The sequence below is a fragment of the Myotis yumanensis genome, unplaced genomic scaffold (assembly GCF_028538775.1).
Source record: "Myotis yumanensis isolate MYYU_CA2020_CCGP unplaced genomic scaffold, mMyoYum1.0.hap1 SCAF_4, whole genome shotgun sequence".
NCBI lineage: Eukaryota > Metazoa > Chordata > Mammalia > Chiroptera > Vespertilionidae > Myotis > Myotis yumanensis.
In genome coordinates this window covers 82,054,822-82,071,356 of record NW_027223755.1, presented here as the reverse complement: position 1 = coordinate 82,071,356, position 16,535 = coordinate 82,054,822, and the positions used below count along the sequence as shown (strand labels likewise).

The 16,535-nt window shown below is 53.6% G+C and overlaps 2 protein-coding genes across 2 annotated transcripts; one reads left to right on the top strand and one right to left on the bottom strand.

Moving 5' to 3' along the window:
* Positions 1-7,680: 7,680 nt before the first annotated feature.
* On the top strand, positions 7,681-12,748 carry METTL27 (methyltransferase like 27). Its single transcript, XM_070412784.1, is given in 6 exon segments — positions 7,681-7,906; positions 8,466-8,594; positions 8,785-8,920; positions 9,295-9,387; positions 11,226-11,346; positions 11,348-12,748. Coding segments are annotated over 6 exon segments (729 nt in total). The 5' UTR covers positions 7,681-7,783; the 3' UTR covers positions 11,475-12,748.
* On the bottom strand, positions 12,456-14,195 carry CLDN4 (claudin 4). Its single transcript, XM_070412786.1, has one exon. It carries the CDS (start codon positions 13,925-13,927, stop codon positions 13,298-13,300), a length of 630 nt encoding a protein of 209 aa, XP_070268887.1. The 5' UTR covers positions 13,928-14,195; the 3' UTR covers positions 12,456-13,297.
* Between the last annotated feature and the right edge of the window lie 2,340 nt (positions 14,196-16,535).

The window sequence follows — 16,535 nt, the reverse complement described above, 5'->3', positions numbered from 1 at the left end:
GGAACTCCTGCAAACATAAATAAGATAAAATCAAGTGACTCAACAGAACACATAGGCAATGGCAATTCACAGAAAAGGAAACCCCAAAAAAGCCAATAAACTTATGAAAAGATGTTCAACTTCATCAAATCGAGGGAAATGCAAATTAAAACCATAATGTGGTACTATCTCATTTGCAAAATCAAAAAAAAAAGTCAGACAATAAACTGAGCATTGATGAGTTCATGGGGGAAACAGAGCATCGATTCCATGCTGGTTTTCCGATCCTCACAGCCACCCAAGGTAAGAAACGTGTTGTACAAAGCCACCCATTACAAGCATGTGAAACTGACGCAAGTATTCAATAAAACAATAATTACCCTTCCAACTTGCAATGCAATTTTTTATTTCCTATTCATTCTATTTCACGCCTGACTGAATTGTTTTCACTACCCCCTAATGCGATACAAACTCCAGCCTAAGAAGCACTCCTTAGAGAAACATCCACTTGCAAACAAACAAACAAAAAATGTGCAAGGCTATTTACGGCAGCGTTTTTTCCCATCAATAGGGAAATGGATAAATGAACTAGCTGTCATCGCTGAACAGATGACTAAGCAGTGGTTAAAATGAGTGAGATCTATACCCATCAGAGTGGAAAGATCTCAAAAACAGTGTTAAGTGAAAAAGGAAATAACAGCCATAAAATGATAGAATTTACATAACTTTTTTCAAACCCATTGAGCAATAGTGTATGTTGTTTGGACACATATGTAGTGAAAATCTAAGAACAAGACCGAGAAGGCCCTCACCCATTCATGCTGGTAGCTGGTTCCCAGGAGCAGCAAATGGAGAAGGGGGAAGTCCATGGGAATGTCAGCTTCATCTGTAACGATTTATTCTCCTTTCAAATAATTTAAAGCAATAATGGCAGAGTGCTAGCATTTGTTTACTTAGGGTGGTAGATAACCTGAATGTTCAGAACAAGTCAGTCAAGCCAAGATCTGAAGGAAGAGTGATCTAGGCCCAAAAATAGCCATGCAAGGGCCCTGAGGTAACTGCGGAAACCTTGCCTGTTCCAGGGACAGGAGAGGCCTGGTGAGGGAGAGGGGAGGAGACAGGTTAGGGGTGAGGTTCAAAGGGAATTTGGATTTCCCGTTTTACGCAGGGAAGTAAGTTCATCAAATTTATACTGTAAAAACATCATTCCCGTTGGGCTTTTTTTTTTTTTTTTAAACTATTGAACAGAGTGATAAACAAATACATTGCAGGGGAGAGGGGGTTATTGTACTAATCTCTTCTGTTCTGTGTCTTTGAAGTTTTCCCATAACAGAAAGGGTAAGAGAGCAGACGGGCAGAGGTGGAGGGAAGCGGTCACAGAATGTGCTGATGGGCAGAACATGGGACAGGAGGAAACTGGCTTGGGCTGAGCTCGTAGGTACATAGGAGTGTGGGGGCTCTGCAGAAACAGGGGGCGAGGAGGCGCGGGCTTGGGAGTGTGGAGAAACGGAGCTGGGTGTGGGCACCTTGCCAGCCAGGGGCCAGTGGCCTCCAAGGGGAGACGGGAGGTACACAAGTCCAGAGTTCAGGGGAGAGGCAGGGCTGAGCGCCACCTTTGGGAATGACTGGCATACGAATACTAGTTAAAAGCACATGATGAGATCACCTAGCAAGTGGGTGTAGATAGAGAAGAAAGGGGGGCCCACGACTGAGCCCCTACCTTGAGGATCTCCTACCTTGAGGGGGAGGAGGAGGCTGCAAAGCAAACAGAAGGAGCAGCTTCTGGGGTGGGAGGAGAGCAGAAGGAAAGGAAGTTGCTCTCTTATCCCCCCAGACCCCACCATCTGGCTGTCAACCACAAGGCAGCCCCTCCATGGCAGCCCTCGAACCAAAACCCAGCCTGGGAACCACACTCCTCGTGGCCCAGGTCCTGCACACATCAGCAGTCACACCTGCGTGTCAGACACAGACACAGCGGAGGCGAACACATTCGCGCACACCCAGGAGCCAGCGCCGTGTCTGGCACCAACAGCCATTCATTCCCTTCTCCCTCCTTGCTGAAGGCAGCCTTCCCTGCCCACAGGGAGCCAGGAAGTGCCAGACCACACTTACCCAGCATCTGGGGCTTCTGGAAAAATATTCACCACCACTACCTCCACCACCACCCAAAGACAAAGAGAGAGACCAGGAGACAAGGCCCTGGTCTACCTTGGGGCTTTGCATGTGACCAGAAGTTGCCCACAGAGCAAACCCAGCGTGCCAGACAAGAGAATGGAGCTTGGGTCCGTGGTGAAATCAGTGGGCCACTGGGCCTGCCTGGGTACTGCTGACCGCTGGACTTCTTGTAAGAAAAAGTAGCAAACCCTAGTATTTAAATGACCTTAAGGTGGGTTGTTGACACTTGCGTTCAGACGCATCCTCACACATGCACACACACGCCCCTCATAGCCTGGCTCCCAGGGCTCTTGCTGTCCCCCAGGACTCGTGCCCACCAGCATCACCATGTCTTAGCCTGACAGGCCCTCATCCTCATCGTCTCCTCAGCCACCCACGGCCACTGGCCTTTGGCTTGTGCATCTGTAGGACTGGACAATAGTTTTGAAACATGAGCTGCTGCTTTTACCACCTCTCCTCACCCCCAAGCTATTTTGTTACCCAGCCCTTCTCCCCGTGGTGGTGGCAGCTTGACCGGGTATGTCCACTGCCTCGGGAGAGCAGCATTTTCGGCAAATGACAGAAAACACTGTTGGGTTCCAAAAGCTCAGAACCTGAGGGGAAGGAGGATTAGAGGAAACAAAAACACTTTGTGAGTCAGAGCAAAGCTCCCTGCCCCAAGGCTGGAGCAGGTTCCTGGGCTCGGGAAGGAGGGAAATAAATGGAGGGGGCTGTGTGGAGAGAGAAGTCAAGGGGGGCCCAGGGTCCACCCACAGACAGAGTAGAGCAACATCCAGAGACCACCAGCCCTCACCAGTGTCCCTCATGGCAAGTCTCATCTGCCACCAGGGCCCGGGAGCCATCTTTGTAGGAGCCATGTTGGTGACCACAAACTGTGCAGCCCCCACCAGTGAGCGGGACACCGCTGAGGGACTCAGAGGTCAGACATGCAGGCATCCCCAGGACCCCCACCAGGCCTTCCCTGGAGCAACCCAAGCCACCCTCTGATGGTCCAACAGGACTGCCTTTCCTAAGGCCATCCACCTTACGCTCCTCACTACCCCATCTCCATAGCACCCACACGCTCCCCGCCTCCAAACAAAGGAGTGGTCCTGGACGACTAGTCAGGGGTGTTGGCTTAGAAAGAAAGCCGACACGTGGATACTGAGGAGATAGTGAACAGAGCCTGAACAGAAGAACACACCTCCCCCGGGTTAGAGTCGGGCTGCTTCTGACTCATCTCTGTGACTCCAGTGCCCAACCCAGGGCTTATAAAACAGGAGATACACAGTAAATATTTATTGGCCTAAATCAGTGGTTGGCAAACTCATTAGTCAACAGAGCCAAATATCAACAGTGCTTCTTCAAAATAGACTCACCCAGGCCGAAAACTGACTTCTGCACATGGGCCACGAAGTTTCAATCGCACTATACGTGCGCGCCCGCACGTGGTATTTTGTGGAAGAGCCACACTCAAGGGGCCACAGAGCCGCATGTGGCTCGTGAGCCGCAGTTTGCCGACCAGGGGCCTAAATGAACTGTGAGGCTACAGAGCTGGGACCCATACAGTCAGCTGGCTGAGCCAGCCTCCATCCCAGCCTCCCACTCCCCACTCAGTGAGGACTCAGGAGTGGCCATGTGACCCATTTTGGCCAATAGGATAAAACACAAGTCATGGGGTGGGGTTTCCAATAAGCTTTTGTGATGACGCATAGACTCAGCTGGCCTAGCTTTTTGTCCTTTCCCCTTAGTCCTGTCTGGAGGTGTAGCAGCCAAGCCAAGGTGACAGCAGTGAGGACAAAGGCCTCCATGCAAAAGGTGGCAGAGAAGAAATGACAAAAGCCCGGGTCCCTGATGGCACAACTGAACCCCAGACCCTGCTGTCCAGTCTCAGCTCCCTTTTTCAGAACAGCAAATCTCTAAGTCACTGCCATGCGGGTGTCCTTTTCTTTGTAGCTGAACACAGAAGAGTCACACATATTCAGCATACAGCTTTGGACTAAGACAGATTTTGACTTAGATCCACTCCCCCAAAACTGCTCTGACCAAAGTCACTATATTAACTAAAGGAAATGACAACAGCTATTGTAATAGACAAATCCTTAAATCTCAGTAACTTAGCACAATGAAAGTTTATTTCTTGTTCATGTTGTTAACCTAAAAAATAAAGGTTAGGCAACAAGCAATTATGTGACATCCGAAAGATAGCTATGCAAGAAGCTGTCGACCTAAAAATGTCCAAACACGTAGAGAATTTTTATAAGGACCTATTTGAGCAAAACTGACAGCATAGGCCAGGAAGCAAGATCTCAAATGCCTCCCAAAACGGCAGCTTGCAGTTTCTTATATGCATTTGATATTAAGGATGGAACATAAGGAAGATTACAGGAGGGTGGGAAAAAGCAAGATGGGGATGGGATCACAGGATAGTTCCCGAGATTATGTGTTTGCTTGAGGTGGTCCCCTTTAGAAGGAGGGTCCCTATGTCAAAGGATGGCCACATATTAAGAGCCTCTGAAAGGGGGCATTTTAAAGGCATGTTAACCTGCTTACATACACAGAGACAATGGACAGGGCTTGCTTAAGGCAAAGATAAGCCTTTTACTAAAGAAGTTATGCCTGGGACGTGACTATGCACCATGACCTGCACAGTTAGGAATTTATGCTCATAACACCCAGTTACATTCCATAGAACCCTTTTTTTTTTTTTTTTTGTAACAGAAAGTCAGAGATACTTTATTTTCACTTCTAAATCCAAAGGCTAGGAATAGCAGAGTTGTAAAAATGGAATCCCACTTAGTCTGATTCACACGAATACTAACGTTTAATCCTGTTTTCAAAGTCCAAGAGTGAAAACTTGCAATTAAACACTGAGCAAGCCACATGTTTAGGTAATATTTCTTTAAAAGTCTTAAAGAAAAAAATATGATACATGACCTAAGTTTTCAGTGGCATATATATATTAACACATGTTCTGAAATCTGGTAGGTCACATGAGTCCTGAATTAATTTTTAATAATAATAATAATAATAATAATAAAAACTAACTGAGCTTTATACTTTTTCTATGCCACTATAGTTTTCTTTCACCTCATTTTAATGTCGGTCTTCACTTTATGCCGTTTTCAGTTTTCTTCCAAAAATCTTCGAACAGTAGTCCTATAATGCAAAATTTGAGGAAAAATGATAATTAGACAACATGCAAAAGGCAAACTTTTATGACTAAGTGTTGGCCCAGTCACTAACTGCTAATAATATATGTATATAGAATGTTTTTGTATTTTTTTTCATTACCAAGGCATCAGTGTGGTCTTAAAGCCATGTGCCTGTGTATACTTGCCTATGTGGGAATGGCTCACACAGACATCACATTATCCTGCTGTCCTAGAAGAGGAATGCCACCAATAAATCAACTAATTGGTACTCCCTTTCATTAGGAATGTCATAGAACCCTTTTTTTTTTCATCCACAGAGCTGTTGTACACTGATTTAGGCAGAAACTCATATAGTATCCAATTAGGAGGTGAAAGCAAGGGGTATTTATGAGAAAGGAGAGGGGGTAACTACATGAACCAAAGGAAGGAATTTCTATAGGTGCAAATAAGCTAACATAGTGATGCTAATTCTAAGAAGGTCTTTAATTTTCACTCGAGTAGTCATAATGTCTGCTTTTTTTTTTATTAGCTTTACAAACAGTTGTTTGAATGCAATGCTGCTTTAAGCCCAGTCCAAAGGTTATTTTGCCTACTTTTAATATACCAAAGATTTGAGTAGTAAGACCTTCAAGGCAGTTACTCTGGGATGGTAGCTCCAACGTCAAAAAGTAGCTCTGCTTGTATTATTTTTCACAGTTACAGTCCAATGCAGATTGATGGAGAGGGCACTGCTCCACACAGACTCCTTCATCTTGTAGCCCTGATGTCCTCTGGGTGCTTGGGCCCACTTCATAGAGAATCAGATAGTAGCTGTTTTTTATTGTCCAGGTCTAGAAATGGAATACTTCAACTCTTGTTAAAGAACGTAATTAAGCCAAGTAAATTGAAGATCTAATTGGCTTTATTAAGTGATTCATGAATGGAGCAGCATCCCATCCATCAACTAGAAGGGCACTTGGATGAGATGTACAAAAGGAAAGAGGTTTTTTTGTTTGTTTGTTTTTTTCCAAGTTCACATGAGCTGAGTATTGTAATGATGTCATAACAAGGTTTTGTTACTGGCAACGAACCAGGCCTGGAGCAGGTCTGCCTTGAGCCAGCCTATAGTGTGTGGGTTCTTAACTTCATGCATGAAAGATTTCCTAACACAAGTCCCGGCGATTTTGAGTACATTTATTAAAGCTGGGGACAGTGACACAAGGAAAGGCTTGGGCTAGAAGGAGCTACAGGAGAGAGACGAGGCAGGGCTGCTCTGGCTGTCAGAAATGTGACGGGAAAGGAATGAACCAAGGCTGCTTTAGCTCCCTGGAGAGTCAGAGAGAAGGGGGCCTTGGGAACAGGTTCAAGGGTTTAGCCCGGGAGAAGCTGCTGCTGCCCACTACTCCCCTGGTTGCAAGTTGCATGGGGTCCCTTCGAGTTTAGGAGTTGAATGGCCGTGAGGAAAGGGAAAGGAGTGTGTGGGCTCCCAGGAGGGAGTTCGCTCTGGCTCCTTGCCTGGAGGGTTTTAAAGGCTGAGAGGTCAGGGGAGGTGTTCGGGGAGGATCTCAATAGAATATTCATCAGCGTTTCCAAGTGTGCCCTTCCAGGGCCTTGGTCTCCCACTGATGGGTCAGCCCGAGGGGTCATTAGCCCTGGCCTGGCCACCTGGTTTTGTTGCTTTTCTGGGCCTGGAGCTGCAATACAACTGAAACCGAGATGTTATCTCTAGGGAGGAAATATGATGTGTTTAAGCCACATGACCAGCCCAGAGATAGGCAAGGTCAGGGGGTCTAAACCACATGATCAGTGATATGCCAGGGGAGTCATGGCCACCCTGGGGGCGAGGTCCGGCACCAGTTTTGCTTGTTGTTAGCTCCCTCTCGCGCCCCTAAGAACTCAGGGGCTCCCACTGCCTAAACGCTCGTGGCTTTCTAGGAAGCACACAGAACGCCGGAGCCGGGAAAGCACCGAGAAGTCCACCCACTCCGCCACCGAGAAAACACCGCAAAGCAGTCTTCCCGGGCTGGAGGCGGGCCAAGACTTTGAGCCCATTGGCTGATGGTGGAGGGGCGGACTGCCAGCGACTTCTTTGATTGGGTAGTTTTTCTTAGAAGAAAGCCAATCGTCGCGGGCGGTGGGGGCGGGGCCAGGCTAGCCACGCAGACCCTCGGGGAGTTCCAGCCCCCGCCCACCCTCCCCCCCACCCCGCGGTCCGAGCGGAGGTAAGTTCTAACCCCCTCCCCCCTTCACTCTTCCTACCGCCGGAGAGACCTTTGGCCCTGGAAACCCGCTCCCGGCTGCGGGGGTCGGGGAGGTCCGGGCAGGCCTTCCCTCCCGCCGCTGGAACCCCTTCCCCAGCCCTGAACCCCAGGTGTGCATGCTCTGCTCAGGGTCCCCGCCTGTGCAATGGGAGTGTGCGGCGCCCGGAGAGCCTCTGCTGTGCAAGGCGGGTGGGACGGGTGGGGGTGGAAATTGAGCTGGACCTCGGGATCCGGAGGCCTTTTCCCAGCAGGAGGATGGCTCAGGAGGAGGGCGGAAGCCTGTCCCAGGTGCGGGCGCGGGTCGGGGCCTCGCACGGCATCACCGACCTGGCCCAGAAGCTGCGCTTCTATGACTGCTGGGCTTCGGACTATGACCAGGTAAACCCGCGGGGTCCTCCGCCTCCCTTGCTCGCCCAGCCTCAGTTTTCCCATCTGTACACCGGGAATAGGTAGCCTTGCATCCCAGGGCGGCTTGTGAGAATGAAGTGAGACCTGGGCGCAACCTTGCAGTCCTGTTCCCTCTTGAACTGCCCCCTCTTCTGCCCACACACCGCAGCCCTGCCCTCCGACCAGCCCCATCACTCCACAGTGGCAGCCCCTGGAGATCAGGGGCCAAGACCTCCCTCCCCACTTCGGGACTGCAGCCCAGGCAGAAGGACTGCCTGCCTGAAGGAGGTGCCATTGAAGGGCCACTATGGACTAAGCACGGAGCACTGCCTTGGCCAGCAGAACAGGTCTCGGCAGTGGGCTGAGAGGATAGCACCTCATGCCTGTCTCTCACTGCAGTCCCAGCGGGCCTGGCCACCAGAGCGTGTACACACACACACACACACACACACACACACAGCTTAGCCTGGCTGACTCCTAGACCACCCCACACTGAGGCTCCCAGACACTAGGACACAGGGTGGTAGTCAGCTCAGCACTCTGTCCCCAGGATGTGGCTGCCCTGCAGTACCGTGCCCCCAACCTTGCAGTGGACTGCCTCACCCAAGCCCTTCCAGGCCCACCCCAAGCCGCCCTGATCCTGGATGTGGCCTGTGGCACCGGACTGGTGGCTGCCGAGGTGAGGCCTGCCCAGATCCCCTGCCCTCTTGTAAGCCCCCCACGTGCTCACATTTCTTGCGACCCTGGCCCCAGTTCACTGGTTCCCCAACACTTGGGCTACATTCACTACAGGCCCACTGCTCTCCTTAAGGTGCAGGGACCCCTCTGGGAGGTGGCAGGTGTGAACTGTGACAGCCCTCCCACCCCAGCTGCAGGCCCGAGGCTTCCTCCAGCTGCATGGAGTGGATGGGAGCTCAGGGATGCTGGAACAGGCCCGGGCCCGCGGCCTCTACCAGCGCCTCAGCCTCTGCACCCTGGGCCAGGAGCCTCTGCCCAGCCCTGAAGGTACTTCCTCCTGTACCCTAACACCCCAAGGCCCCCTTGACAGGGCCCCTTTCTCTTGCCAAGTTTCCACCCCCTTGCTGAGCCCTCCACGAGCCCCCTTCTATGCTGAGCCTTCATTCCCCTCTGAGCCTCCCAGTGCCTCACTAAGACCCTCTCTGAGGTCCCGGGAGCCCCTCTCTGAGCTCTCTCTCCCCATGATCTGACCTCGGACCAGAATTGGGCTAACCTGCCATATCCCCCCCGGGATCTGGGTCCTGCAGACACTCGTGGCTGGCCTGGTCCCTCCCCACACCCACCATGGATACCATCCTCCAAGGTGGTCTGAGGCCACACCAAAGACAAACCACCACACCACATCTGCACACTTCACACAGGGACCTATGACGCAGTGCTGATGGTGGGTGCCCTCAGTGACGGCCAGGTGCCCTGTAGTGCGATACCCGAGCTCCTGCGAGTTACCAAGCCAGGTGAGAAGCCGCCTCACCAACCCCAGACACCTTACCCTCTCCACACCCAAAGGCTCAAGCCTCAGAATTCCTGAGGCCAACCAAGGGGCATGGTCTTGCCTAGGGTCACACAGCCTCGCCTAACATCTCAGCCACCAGCTGCTGAATGCTGACCCAGGCAAACAAGCAGGGCAGACAAGTGGCCTCCTTGCTTCTTATTCATTAGGCAACCAGGAATAACTCCACTCCTCTCTCTGTAGGCATAGTCCCTTCCTAATAGGATTACCATGATGATTGGGTGAAATAATATCTCTAAGGCCTTTGCTTTAGTCTTGGTTTAAAGTCTCAATTCAGTTCCTTCATCTTCCAGCTTCCTCACTAACTCATGGATGACTGTTAGATGAGTCGTTCTTTCCTGGTCTCAGTTTCCTCTTCTGTGAAATGGGGCTAATGCATTGCTACTGTGTGTCTTGCCCTGTGCCTGCCTCTGCTCTGAGGAGAAAGTATACACCCTGCCCTCTGGGCTCCATCACCAACCCACCATGTCCCTGCTTCCCAAACACTTGGGCTACATCCATGGCAGGGCCCAGGGGAGGAAGACCAGGGCTGGGATGGGGAGTGGCGGCAGTCCACACAGGGACACAGCCTAAGTCAGTGGTTCTCAACCTGTGGGCCGAGACCCCTTTGGCGATCAAACGACCCTTTCACAGGGGTCGCCTAAGACCATCCTGCATATCAGATATTTACATTACGATTCATAACAGTAGCAACATTACAGTTATGAAGTAGCAACGAAAATAATTTTATGGTTGGATCACAACATGAGGAACTGTATTTAAAGGGCCAGAAGGTTGAGAACCACTGGCCTAAGTGAAGTTACAGGCAGAAAGGAGCGTGGAGTCTGAGGGTCATGAGGCCCTGACGTGGCTGCAATCAGGACCAGGAAGCCCCAAAGGTGCCCCTGTCACAGCAAGATTGCATCTCCCTGCAGGGGCGCACGCAGCACAGGCTGTGGCTAAGCCTGGGCAGGTCGGGGCCGGCCTCGGAACCATGGAGGCTGACCGATGTAGGGACATTGGTGGGGTCAGAGAAAGAGGTAGTGACTGGGCTCAGGACAGGAAATTCCCATTGCCTGAACCAGTAAAGACCAGGCCTCAGAGCCCAGCCTGTGCTCACCAGGCCCCTCAGCTGGCCAGAGCCCTGTCTGCCTGCCCACAGGTCACAGGCTCCCCCTTCAGAGTCTTTCCTCTCACAGCCCCTCTCCGCCAGCAAGGCCTGCTTCTCCTCACCCCTTCCTCCAGGAAATCCTTCAGACACCAGTATCTAAGTGTATCTGAGCCTGCACTGGGCATACTGTGGGTGCCCCGAAAAGATTTGAAGGGGCGAAACCACTCATTCCTTCAGCCAGTGCTTACTGACTGCACTGGCCTTTCTGGGACAGGGTAACTCATTAACCCGCCTCTGCAAGCGAGAAACTGAGACTCGGGGAGGTGAAGGGACAGGTCCAAGGCCGTGTGCTTCCTTCCTGTGCATCCAGGCACAGCCATGTCCTCCAGCAGAGGCGCTGGGTGAGTGGTGAGGAGGGAGCCCCCTCTGTCCAGAGAAATAAGAATTCCCAGCATAAAGGATACTTGGGCCGTAAAGGGTACATGGGAGGCATTCAAGCTAGAGAAGCAGAGGTGATTCCTGAAGGTGGAAATGGTGAGCAAGCACCACAGGCTCGGAGATAGGAAAAGGCTGGCCTGGGTGTAAACTGGGAGAACTTATGTCCTTGAGGACATGAGCCAGAAGGAAAGGGGACCACTAACCTGGAACTTTGGCTCCTGCCTCTCACCTCCCTTCCCCCCATTCCTCCCCAGGTGGACTGGTGTGTCTGACCACCAGGACCAACCCCTCCAACCTGCAATACAAGGAGGCCCTGGAGGCCACCCTGGACAAGCTGGAGCAGGCCAGGGAGTGGGAACGCCTGGTGGCCTGGCCTGTGGACCGGTGGGAACTGGCTACCACCAAGCTCGAGGCGGTGCCTGGCACTTCTGACAGCGGTGGCTTCATCTCCGGCATTGTCTACCTCTACCGAAAGCGGCAGGTGGCCCAGGTGGAGGCAGTAAGGCCCAGTGCTCAGCCCCTCACTGGCCTCTGACCTTCCAGGTGACTTCATCCAGGCCTGTCCTCGGGCCTTCGGTACTTCATCTGTGAAATGGGGCCACTGCACCAACCTGGCTTCTCAGGAAAGCTCTGCCTATTAAATGAGTCCCAGAGGGGCAACAGGATTCTGACTCTGCAGTTCTCTCACCCAGGGAAAAAGTGACATTGTCCCTGTGGAGGACAGAAGTGAGAAGAGACTGGATAGAGAGGGCCCCCACCCCGGTGGTCCCTGAGCCAGACACGACAGGGCCAAAGATGGGACTTTATGACTCTTCCCAGGCTGATGGGCCCTCTCACCTCTAACTCACCAAACAGGAAACGTGCATGCCTGCCTCTGGGCCTTGGCCAAACACTTTCACATGTCCAGGACTCGGTTACTTTATCTCCAAAGAGATCGGAACTCAGGGTGAGGCTTGGAGGCTGCCCCATGACCAGGGCTGATAATAATTCCTCCAAGCAGGTGGGAAGGCTTTGTGGGGGAGGAGGCTCCAAGCTGGGCCTTCAGGATGAGCAGGCTTCAGAGGGGTGGGGAAAGGAAAAAGCATTCCATGCTCAAGGCAGGGAAATCTAAGCAAAAGCCCAGAGGAAGCGTGAGCAGACCAGCCTGGCTGCCCAGACAAAGTTGGGACAAACAGGGAGAGAACAGGTGGCCCATTCACTAGGTCTGGATGTCCCCATCCGCCCTCCCTCCTAAAGTCCCCAACACTTCACCGGGGTTCTGGGCACGCACTTCCCTGTATATGGGCTTCACCCTCTAATAACTGAAGGGCTCGAACAAGGTGATTCCAAAGGTCAGGCCAGTTCCTTTTTTTTTTTTTTTTTTCCACGAAAAACCAGTTTTTTAAGTTCCCAACCAGGCTAGACACAGTGGTCCTACCCCTCGCTGACCCCCTCCACCCCTGCCCTGCCCACCTCCACAGCTGAAATCAGAAACATACAGAGTCTTCCTGTGCACAGGTCCCATTTATTGTAGAAAATAATAGTAATTACCGTGACAAATGGATCTTAAATTACAAAACAGACCACAGAGGAGGCAGGAAAAAGCCCCAGGATGAAGGCCAGAGTGATTCCGTCCCCTCTGCCTCCCCCAGGCCAGCCAATGACCTTCGCATTGGCAGGTGGAGGTGGCCAGTGTCAAGGGGCCCAGGGTTCTCCTGCTGAAGCCACTGAGGCTACAGGGTGGGTGAGAAGAGGTTCGGGCAGCCAGGGCTGCCTCTACAGCCCCCTCCCCCACCACTACCCAAACCAGTTTGTAGCACCTTCACCCCTCCCTTCTAAACCCGTCTGTCAACTCTGCTCCATAGGCAGGTGGGTGGGTGAGGCCCCAGCCATTCTCACGGCCACAGGTTTCCACAGGATGCACTTGGAGGGAGAGGGGATGATCAAAGAACAGTGGCCAACACAGGCATTGGCAGGGCACCCAGTCAGAGATCCCAAGTAGAGTCAGGGCTGAGCTGTCCTGGCCAGCAAGAGCCAGCTCCCCACTCCACTGACATGCCCGTTTGCTGCCCCCCCCCCCACACCCCCCGCCCCCGTGTCCATATCCATGCAGAGGAAGGTGGCTAGGAAGTCTTTCAGTCCGTCCTTGTAGCGTAGAGGAGGCCTCAGGAAGGTATCCGAGAGGGCCAGAAGGGGCTGAGGGCTGCCGGCCAATGTCCTGTCTCAGTCCCTGCTCGCCCATCCCCCAGCAGCCTGCGGGCCACGGCAGGGCCGTCCTAGGGTTACAAGCTGCACTGAGCTGAGTCCAGGGAGAAACAAAGTCTGAACAGAGTTGAGCGGTGGCATCTTACACGTAGTTGCTGGCAGGGGCGGAGCGGGCGGCAGAATACTTGGCCGAGTAGGGTTTGTCAGTGCGGGGTGGGCAGTTGCAGCAGAGCAGGGCCCCCCCAAGCATCATCAGGCCAGCAGCTGCCCAGCCCACGTAGAGCGAGGCCCCTATCTCCCGCTTCTGACCAGAGGCCACCAGCGGATTGTAGAAATCTCGGATGATGGTGTTGGCCGTCCAGGACACGGGCACCATCACCAGCAGGCCGGCCAGGATGAACACCACGCCCGCCACAATCATGATCTTGGCTTTGGTGCTCTCGTCCTCCACGCAGTTGGTGCACTTGCCACCCACCACAGACAGCAGCACGCCCATCACAGCCACGACGATGCAGATGACGATGAGGGCGCGGGCGGCCTGCAGGTCCTGCGGCAGCGCCAGCATGGAGTCGTACACCTTGCACTGCATCTGGCCGGTGCTCTGCACCACGCAGTTCATCCACAGGCCCTCCCAGATGGTCTGCGAGGTGACGATGTTGCTGCCGATGAAGGCCGTGACGCGCCACATGGGCAGCGCGCAGCTCAGGATGGCGCCCAGCCAGCCCAGCACGGCCAGCGCGATGCCCATCACCTGTAGCCCCATGGAGGCCATCGTTCCGCGTCTGCCGGGGTCTAGGATCTCAGAGTCTTTGGGGGTCTGGCCCTGGGCGCTGTAGAAATCCAAGTGCTGGGGATGGTCACTCAGTGTCCACAGGGAGGCCTTTCACTGCGAGTCCAAGGCGAAGGCAAAGGCGAAGAAGGCAGTCGGAGCAGCTGTGAAGGTCTCTCCCAAGAGTCAGAAGCCAGCTCAGTGAGTGTGACCAGACAGACCAGTTCCTTCCAGCCGACAGCTGCTACTCGCACTAGCGCTGGAGTGATCGTGGGGCGGTTATATGGCTCCCTGGAGGGGCGGGGACAGAGGGAGGGGTTTCAGTCCCCGGGGCCTTTCCCTGACCAGTTTCTCTGGATTCCTGAGCCCAGGCCAACAAAGGTGCTTTACCTCCCCAGCCCTGGGCCCCTGAGTCACAATCTCATAGGAAACTGCCCTCTCCCCCTGCACCCGGGCCCATGCTGAGGTCAGACACTGAGTCATAGCTCCCCGGGCACCTGGAATTGCAAAGGGGGGGGGGGGGGAGCGGCGGGGGGGGGGGGGGGGGCCAAGATCAGGACCTGAAAACAACCAGGGTTACCACACCCCAGGGCCCGGGGACTACCTCATTCCAGGCTTGGTTGGTTGGACTGGGGAGAGCGGGGTGACCCTCAGGAAGGATGAAGGTGAGAAGGAAGTCCTAGGAAAGTCAGAGCAGCCCCGCTTTGATGACTGTTGTTGCATCCTTATCACCTGCATTGCTGGCCTGATCACTACGCATTGACGCATTGACGCATTGACGATGCAGTTGTCTCACCATAGTCTCCACATTGACCTAATGAGGTCAGCTTGGGGGAATGAGGAGTTGGGGGCCAGGACCCCGGGGTCCATCACCCACCCTCCCCGTCTCTCACCGTCACCACTGGCTGCCCTGCCAGGTTTGGGGGCCTTGGAAGTGATGCCATTTTGGCCAAAGAGAGAAGGAAGCCTCCTTCCCCCCCACGTGGAAATCTCAGCCAGTGGGCTTCATTCCTGCCAGGCTGACCTGCTTGGCCAGAACTGGGTAGAGGAAGTCACCAAGAGCAAGCCATGGGCCAGACCCCGGGGACATCAGCCCAGCAAATGGGTGTTGACTCTGTGAAGACACACACAGCGGTCCTGGATGGAAGCAAAGTCCCGTGAGACTTCAAAGGAAGAGAAAACTCGGACCAGGGTAGAGGTGGGGTTCTGAGGAGGAGGCCGGACAGGGAAGGGGCGCTGATTTCTCAGGTTATATGCGGAGGGCACTGATGACAGAAATCGTCATGAATGGGTCCCCCTGGAGTTGTGCGAGGCGGCAGAACTGGGTGGAGGAGGACATCCGGGGAGAGAGAACGTCAAGAGCAAAGGTACCCCAAGGGAGGAAAATATTCTGGGAACGAGGAATCCAGTCTGACAGAGACTGGGGGTGTGGGGGAAGGGCTCGAGTGAAAGGGCCAGAAATCTCTGCTTTCCAAGCCCCAGGGCTGTACACAGAAGCACAGGATGAGCAAGGGCACTGGGTGCCAGTTGGAGGATTCCACACACCTTTTAGGAAGGTGTCTCTGGGAACAGGGTGGAGGTAAGGCAGGGCAGGGGATCCAGGATCGGGAAGGACCCGGTTCCAGGCAGGGGGCTGAAGGGACCTAGAGGAAGGAGCGCCGTAGGGGTGAGAGAGTGGCTGAGGTTCCTCCCAGCTGGGTGGAGGGAACGCTTGATCTACATGGCCACTGCATGTTCCTCTTCTCCAGCTTGCGGAGGGGGTGTGGGGAAGGACGCCTGGGGGCCAGGGCTCTGCTATGTCCCTGAGCGCCCGGCATTGTCCAGCATCTTGCATGGCACCCTGGGGTGACTGATTCTGGGAGATGGGAGGGCCTGGAGCTTCCTGCCAGAGGACCATTGAGCATGCGTGATTTGGGTTGAAGCCATCTGCGAGCCCTCCGCACACGGGAGGCACTTGAGACACCTGATGAAGCACAAGGCTGGCTGGGACAATCTAACATAATGAGGGCATTGAGGTCTTGTGTTGTGTCTCCCCTCTGAGGCTGGGGGCTCCTGGAGGACAAAGGCAATAACTTACTCAACCTCAGAGCTCCCACAGGCATTGACTCATAGTAGGTGCTCAATTAATGCTCCAGGTGGTCAATAATGCAGAAGTCATTCTCCATATTCCCAGCGCCTTTCCCCACCCCCCCTCCCCCAACACACACACACCAGAACACACACCAACACAATCGGATGGTTTCTACCTGGACCACGCCTCCCAGGGTTTACCTTACAAGGCTCTGAGGAACAGTACACACCGGGGCATGTGAGCTGAGCACAGAGATAACTACCCTTCAAAACTGACAATGAGTGCTTTCCGCAATGACTTCATCACAGCCTTCCCGTCCGTCCGTAGGCAGAGCAGGAGATCTTCCTGCCGTTGCATAGATGGGCAAGCTGAGCGGGCAGGGGCTCGCCCAGGATGTGGTGGGCACCGTACCCAGGTGTTCCTTATCTGGTGTCCCAGCCCTTCAGCACGCTTTCTGATTACAGAAGGGAGTTGGTCAGATGGCCAGAACATCCTCCCCCATCTCGCACGTCCTACTGCTGTTCTCTTGGGACACAGCCA